The sequence below is a fragment of the Amphimedon queenslandica genome, unplaced genomic scaffold, assembly GCF_000090795.2.
Source record: "Amphimedon queenslandica unplaced genomic scaffold, v1.1 AMPQUscaffold_13165, whole genome shotgun sequence".
NCBI lineage: Eukaryota > Metazoa > Porifera > Demospongiae > Haplosclerida > Niphatidae > Amphimedon > Amphimedon queenslandica.
The window spans coordinates 88198-96696 of NW_003546599.1; the positions used below are offsets into that span (position 1 = coordinate 88198).

The following is an 8499-nucleotide window of genomic DNA, read 5'->3' on the forward strand; positions in this document are numbered from 1 at the left end:
CTGCTAAGCATCTCCTAAAAGAGATTTGGTGCAATATGAAGTATATTCTTTAATAGAGCTTGCTTTCTGCATTAGCCCATTCATGCTCCATAGAAAGTTGCCGTCCACGAAAATTATTTCAGAGTCAGCCAGGCTCAGTCACGCCCCTTGCCGTATATCATTCTTTGACGTAATTCATTCTCACCCAAAGAGGTCTATAAAACGGAAGCCACCATGCCCAGGGCCCCGCCTTTTATACCGCACCTTCTCGTTTAAGGCTATTTGCATCCATAGCTGGCATTAATAATGATAGGGGCTGCCTCATAGTGTCTCAATAATGGAAGCCACAAAGGAGGAGGATCATGTTGAAGACTGGATGCTCGCCTCCATGGAAGCATCTCCACTTTCTCCAGCATCCCGCACTAGATCTTTCAAGAAGCTAGAAGAAGAGCTGACTTGTGAGGTCTGCTTAAAAATTTACCAGGATCCCAAGACATTGCCTTGCCACCATTCCTTCTGCCTGAAGTGTCTGGAGGAAATACCCAATCAAAGTGATGAGCTCACTTTAAGCAGCATCAAATGCCCTTTGTGTCGTTCCCCTGCCGAGATACCTCTGCAAGGTGCTGCTGGGCTTCCGCCAGCCTTTCATATTAACAACCTCAAAGAAGTTTACAATCTAATGATAGCTGAATCGAAAAAAGTAGCAGATGAGGAGGTAGTGTGTTACGTTCAAACACACGATGAGCCATTGAAGTATTATTGTAATACTTGTAGCAAAAGCATCTGCCGTGACTGTGCCATACTTGATCACAAAGAGCACAAGTATTCGCTGATATCAGACATCTACAACGCCCACCATTGTCAATTGGAATCGACTCTGAATGGTGTCAGTGATAAAATTAGTGATGTGCAAAAGGCCATTGATTCTTTATCACAAAGAAAGAAATATATTTCGGAGCAAAGCAAAGTAGTCGGAAAAGAAATACAGTTAAAAGTCGAAGCTATCATACAAAACCTCAAAAAGTCTGAAGCAAGGATAACAAATGACTTGGACAGTATCACTAACACTAAACTCCAGGTGTTATCTGATCAAAAAACGGCAGCTGAAATAACTTTAAAACATCTCATAAGCTGTAAAGAAAATGTAGAGTTAAGTCTGAGAGAAAAGAGTCGCATAAAAGTAATTGAAACCGAGAAGCAAATGATGGATTGCATGAGTCGTGTAGTTAATGAAAGTGCATCTAAAATGAATGAGTTCAGCCCTTTTGAGACAGCCAGTATCCAGTTTATAGCAACCGATAGCAATCCATCACTTGGAATCATTGCAGCTTCATCTTCACCTACTACACTAGAGCAGCATAATTTTGAAGGAAAGGTTTCTGGCCTACGATATTATAAGAAAGAAAATGTGCTTCAATTCTCATTAACAATCCATCTATTGGAATCTTGTATTGTCTCTGTTCCTTTTGTAGCTTTAAAGTTTAGTCTAATACCAGCTCAAGGCGTTAATGGATCCATTGATCCTGCTGTTACTGAAATACCTAATGGTCCTGGAAAGTACAGAATATCCTGTTCTCCTACAACCAGTGGAATTCATAGGATTAAAGTCCAAGTACATGATGTCTCACTTAAGGATACTTTGCTAGTCATACCATTCAATCCTTACCATCTTGATGCAGCTAGGCCTTTGAAATCCATTGCCGGACTTAAACGTCCCTGGGGCGTTGCTGTAAGCAGTGATGGCCATATTATGGTAACAGAATGGGGTAATGGCTGCTTATCTATCCTAAATAAAGAAGGGCTAAAACTAACTTCGATTGGTGGAGAAGATGGAATAGGATCTATCAAGTTTGTCTCTCCCCGTGGTGTAGCCATGACTCATGATAATCTCATTCTGGTTACTGATGACCACAGAATATGCAAGATAGCAATGAATGGTAACTGCATTGCATCCGTTGGTGAAAAAGGGTACGGTAGGCTACAATTTAATACGCCCTCTGGTGTCACAGTTTCTCCTATAACCAGCCAGATTTTTATAGCTGATCGTTACAATCATCGCATACAAGTACTCAATCAAGACCTAACTTTCTCACATTGTCTTGACAAGCAGGGAACTGGTCCTGGAGAGTTCTTTAAACCACGTGGTGTTGCCTTTGACACTGAAGGATCATTCCTGTATGTTGCGGACTGCAATAATCACCGGATTCAGAAATTTACTCCAGAGGGAAAGTTTGTGGCTCAATTTGGCAGTAAAGGATCTGATCCTGGTCAGCTCTTTTCGCCTGGTGCTATTGCTATTGATGATAACAATTTAGTGTATGTTACAGAATGGGAGAATAGGAGATTGTCTGTCTTTACCGGCAATGGAGATTTTGTTAGTAGCTATGGTGGCAATGGTAGTAGTAATCAGTTTAAACCTTCGACAGGTATAGCTTTTGATGGCAAAGGGACAATGTATGTTTGTGATTTTGATAACAACAGCTTGGTGATGTATTAATAATTCTTTATGCTAGGCTCTGTAAAATAATTATTTTTGAATTTATTATTATTATTTGCTGCACAATTAGTGCCTCCTAATAAAGATGCTGCTCAATGTTAGTATAAAAATAGAGAATAGGTCACCAGCCTAGAGTCGTTGGTGTGACTAGTCGATGGAATAAAATGTGATTCAAAGCATCATCATGTAATATCTAAACATTAATGATAACGATCAAAATTATGTGGATGGAATGGGAATTATTACTGAGAAGTCCTGGGCTCTTTGAAACTGATCTCAAAAGTCACAATTGAATCATTATCAAGGAAATAACACTCTTATTTTTCTGTATAAGACCCCTTCTGCTTCTACAATGGTTGTCTGCGGCCATACCACGTTGAAAGCACCAGTTCCCATCTGAACACTGAAGTTAAGCAACGTCGGGCCGGCTTAGTACTTGGATGGGTGACCGCCTAGGAATCGCCGGTGTCGCAGACTTTTTATTTTATTTTTAATATTCATTTTCTTTTTATCTGTTCTATTCTTTTTTTGGCAAGTTGGATAGGCACAATAAGCATGAATAAAACCAGAGGAAGCTCCAAAAGCATGAATTCAACATGAAGAATTGTAGCAACAAGAAGTAAGTGACATGGCAGGCATCTTATATTATCTGTATCATGTGTTTAATCTTAAAATAAGTCAAACAGCACTGAAGCAAAAGGGCATGGCACTTAGATAATCACCTGTCCATTGCTTGCCAGCTATGACTTAATTGTATTACTTGTTCACACTTCATGTAATAAAATGTTGATGTTACACTCAGTGTTAATTAGCACATGCCGAACTATTTCGTTGCTTTCAATTATTATGTATAATTATTTCTAATTATAGGTATTTCATATTTGTCGACCATGCCACACCCAGTCATGTTACACATCTCATCCTCTTTAATAATACTTCATAATACTCACACGGTCAGTCAGAATGTTAATACTGCATATTACGTATTTATAGCCCTTTAATTTTTAAAGTTGCAAAACACCTTGTACAAGATAGTTTGCCGTTAGTGGTTAGAAGTTTTACTTTTATAAATTTATCTCGTAGCATGTTTCTATTTTGTGTAAAAAGTTTGAGCTGTGTCTGATTGAAATTAGATTTTTAAAGCAGTAGCTCTAAAATTGGGGCTAATGGCTAAAGCCTATAATAGCATTTGGTCTGAGGCCAAATTTTGTCAAAAAATTTTGCATCACTAGCTGACTGAGAGGAGCTGATAGACATACCGGAGGAGGAGAGGAGAACATATCCTAGCTGTTGCGGATTCAATGAAGACATGAGCTTATTTTTTCACTGTATGGGTTGTTGAGCTACCCTTTTTCACAGTGACCTGCTTTTAGTCCCGATCATGTGAGAGGGAAGGGGAAGGTTAGCGAAGGGGGGATGGTTCTGCCCAGGAGTGTGGGCGAGGAGTCCCCCTTTTGGGTCCGATAGTGGCTCCCCGTATCTCATGCTAGAGCCCTCTCTTCTCTTTCACTCTTTTTCCTTTTTGTGCGATATGGATTCTAAGCAGAAGAAAGGATTAGACTTTTTCTTTTTTATGTCTCGATCCTTTAACTAACTAAAATCAGGCAAGCACTATACAGTTGGTCTAAGCTGGGTCATAGTGGGTAGATTGGTGAGGTTTGTGATGCAGGTAGCCTGACGGTCCTGGGCACTAGCTTCCTAATTCTCATTCTGAACTCTTTCTCGATCCCATGGCTTTGACTTACGATCAATTGTTGAGTGTTTGCTCCAGCTTTCAAAATAAGTCAATAGCTCTCATTGTAGGTTTATGATCAAATGTAGTGTTACAATTACGTGTGTGATCTGACATTTTGATGCAAATAACGTGTTAAGTTGACACAATATTAATGAAATCTCAATTCTGCATTGCATTTCGTGGCGAGTGTCTATTGTTAATTTATAGGATGCACAATTAATTTTTAATTTAATAATTATTCTTGATTAATATACATATTGTGTGGTAAATTGTGTATTAATATTACTCTTATTATGTTAAGGTTGTAGACTGTAGAGGTTGCAATATCAGACAGTAATGGTAGGAGGTAGTAATAGGTCATTAGATAATGGTACACTATTAAGATAACTTGTCTTACATTGTGTATACAATATAAGTTGTAGGTATAGGTAATATGGTATGGTATTAAGATAGGAATGTATTTGCATAGCAAGGTTTTTATGGTATGGGTATCATTGTGTCATATTAAGGTTCATAGGTTAATATGTTAATGTAGGTATAAATATAATGGTATGGTATTAGTAGGTATCATTGTGTAGTTTAAAGGTCATAGGTATAGTAGTGGGAGAAATTAGAAGGGTACAGGTTATATAGTGTAGGTATAGTAGTAGAAATTATAGATAACATGTAGTTATACCTAGGATATAGGCTATAGTGTAGAAATTAGAAGGTAGTTATATAGTGTAATTGTAGTACTTAGTAGAAATTAGGAAGCAGGTATAGTTATATTAGGCTATGGTGTAGGTATTGTATAGTAGAAATTAGAAGGTATAGTTATAGTATAGAAATTAAGAAACAGGTAGTTGTAGGATACAGGTTATATAGTGTAGGTATAGGTTATAGATCTAGGTTTTATTATTTAATTATTTATTTTATAATTAATGTTATTATTTTTTAATAATTAAATTTTATTATCATTTTTTATGATTTATTATTATTTTTACAACCTAGGGCCTCAGCAAGAGTGTTGGGCCCCAGGTTTTTATAATTTTTGGGCAGCAATGTAGTGCCGCCTCCACGTGGCGCTGCCTGGGATCACTAGTGGCTACTACTGCTAGTGATGCTAAGAGCACTACATACAACATAAATATGCATATTTTGTTAGATTTTAATGTTCCTAAACATGACTTTAAACTGTTTCTAAGTTTAGGGTCCTAAACATGACTTTAAACTGTTTCTAAGTTTAGGGTCCTAAACATGACGTTAAACTGTTTCTAAGTTTAGGGTCCTAAACATGACGTTAAACTGTTTCTAAGTTTAGGGTCCTAAACATGACGTTAAACTGTTTCTAAGTTTAGCTAATAATATTCTATGGCATAGTGCAATAGGATATTACATGTAAATCTATGATATTTTGTTATGTTATAGTATGCTTGGCGTGTCACACTGCATTGTCATGTCATACATGTTCCTCTTATGGTGACCCAGTTTATGTTCCCCTTACATAATGAATGCACTCATAAGTGGCTCATGTATACCCGTATATATACATCATTATAATTATACCAAAAGTACTTAGGTTAATGTATTACACTGTAGGTTAATGTATTTTGACAAAGTGTATGTTTTGTTTTCAGTATCTAAACATCAAATCTTCCTGGACTCTTTTAATGGATTAAGGTAACCAGCAATAGATTCTATTACCTCATAAATTACTGCTTTCTTCCTAGGGTGGGCAGCAGCATAGCGCTACCTCCCCGTGGTGCTGCCTGGGGTCACTAGTATGTATTGTATAGGTACTGCTAGTGATGCTAAAAGCGCTAAAAGTGCTATAAGAAGACAAGAGGCCTGAAATGAGCTTAAGGTACTTCTTATTTTTATTATTTATTCTATAATAGTTATCCTTACGATTCTAGAGATTGCGACAGTGACTGATATTACAACTATTGTATCTCCTGAGGCTGGATAGTACAACTCTGTAAGACCATGAAAAGATTATACTCACAATATGTACATGTATGTACCAATGTATGGTAGAGTCTATAAGAAATTTAATGACTTTGATATAGGTTTTCGTCAGAAATAAAGAAGCAATGTGAAGCAAAAGATTTATAAAGACAGAGACATTGAAACTTCCTCTCTAGCTCTCTCTCTCTCATTGGACATTATTATTTCTCATTTTAAATTATTTTATTTTAATTTTTATTGCTGATTTTAAAACAGCGAGAAGCCATCATGGCTAATGCTAGTCGCTAGTGTATCAACATTATAGCTTACTAGTAAGTGATATGATTAAATTTTGATAAATGATCAGCAATCGTACCTGTCAGGATTGTACCAGTATAGATGAGCTTGATTAATAATTCATTCTGGGCAACATGACATCATGTGAGTGGGTGGCACTGCACTGCAGCTAAACAATACGCCGCGCGCACCTCCTGACCTCCCCTCTTAAGATAATTTTAGAAGAAGCATAGGAGGAGGCTGTCTAACTTAGAGAAGACTTTACAGAGCCCAGGCATTTAACTCCAGACAATATGGCTGGTGTGGCATCTTCTATTTGCCAAAGTGCACTTGGCTGCATCACAAAAATCAACAATTCAGTGGCCTTGATGCATCATGCAGACAGACTCCGTGATCAAATTGTGAGAAAAACCGAAGATATTCAATCCCAGCTACAAAGACTTAGAAATCACAGTGATGATAAATTTACGAGTGACATGACAAGGGTGCTTCAGGAAGTGTTTGATAGATTACATGCATGTGAAGGACGGTGTCAAGAGCTAGCGGATCAATGGCGTGTCAAGCAGTTTTTTATGGCGGCTTCTAACAACGAGGCGCTAAAATTCTTACAAGTGGAGCTTGATCATGTTCACGACAACTTAGAGAGTCAAGTAATTTGTGCCATCACTGAACAAGTGTCCGCTGTCAAGATGGAATTGAAAGACGGGATAAAAGAAGTCAGTAGAGATATTGCCTACCCTCAGGCAGGATTATACCCAATTAGCTCTGGCGTTTTAAAACCCCCTGCTGTGGTTAGTAAACCAGTAGTTGATATTGAAGGCGAGACGATGATAGTTAGCTGGAAAGATAACGACAATTCCCCTGGCTCGTTAGTCATGTATGAGGTACGAATAGATGATTCTAGAAATGTAATGTTTCCATGTTCACCTCAATACAAGTCCCTCTGTATTGGTCCTCCAAAAATAGAACCAGGAATACTCTATACAATTCAAATACGCGGGGTTAATGGGAGAGGGCCAGGAGAATGGAGTGAGAAAACAATATCACGTTTTAAAATGGCTCCACCAAAACGACCAGATAAGCCTGAAATAAATCCCACCTATACTGATGCTAAGATATCAGTCCGCATTCCAGGCCTTAAGGAAGCAAATGGGACACCAGTTGAGAAAATAACAGTCCAGTATTGTGAATATGACAATAGTGGCAATTGGGAATCAGAAACCCTCACAATACCAAAGAAGGAATCACAACATATTCACGAATTTGTAATGCATGATCTGTCTTTGAACACACGTTATTTTTTTCGAGTTATTCTCATCAATGAGTCTGGGGAAAGTGTACCAAGTGAATCAGTTGATATCACAACTGATGTTCCAATACCAGGAGAACCAACAAACATCAGGCCATCATCTTACTTTACTTCAGATATGATAAAAATTCGTTGGAATCCTCCTATAGAATATCCTGAGTTTGTTGATCACTATGAAGTGCAGTACAAGAGGAGGAAGAAAGAATTTGATTTATCAGAAGAATACAAAGTCACCCAGACTACAAAGCTTTCTGCAAAAGCTCCAAACCTAAAATCAGATACGTGGTATGTCTTCTTTGTAAAGGCTGTGAATAAGAATGGAAAGTCCAGTAAAGCAGCCAGAGTAGAAGCTGAGACAAGATGGAAGAAAGCAGCTAAAGCAGTACTGAGCCCTTTTGTTTTCATTGGTGGAACATTAGGTGGCCCTGTAATAGGTGCTGGTATGGGAGGATCAAAAGCTGCTGAAAATGCTGATACCAAAGCAGGATCAGTTGCTGGAGCAGTGGGTGGAGCAGTAGGCGGAGGTCTCTTGGGTACTGTTGGAGCTCCAGTTTTGGGTGCTACTTGTGCACACTTATTTGTGCATGGGTCTGTGTACAGTGATCAAAGTGATGATGAAAATTAACTTTTTTTTGCTGAACAATGTAATTATAGCTATAAAAAAGATCTATAATTATTTTTAAACTTTAGTAGTGTGCTGTAAATGTCACAATGGCTGCATTGATTTTAATTTTAATTGCATTAAAAATATATTGT

The 8499-nt window shown here is 37.8% G+C and overlaps 1 protein-coding gene across 1 annotated transcript; it reads left to right on the forward strand.

Moving 5' to 3' along the window:
- Positions 1–327: 327 nt before the first annotated feature.
- LOC105313959 (tripartite motif-containing protein 3-like) lies at positions 328–2554 on the forward strand. Its single transcript, XM_020000647.1, has one exon. It carries the CDS (start codon positions 356–358, stop codon positions 2474–2476), a length of 2121 nt encoding a protein of 706 aa, XP_019856206.1. The 5' UTR covers positions 328–355; the 3' UTR covers positions 2477–2554.
- Positions 2555–8499: the final 5945 nt, after the last annotated feature.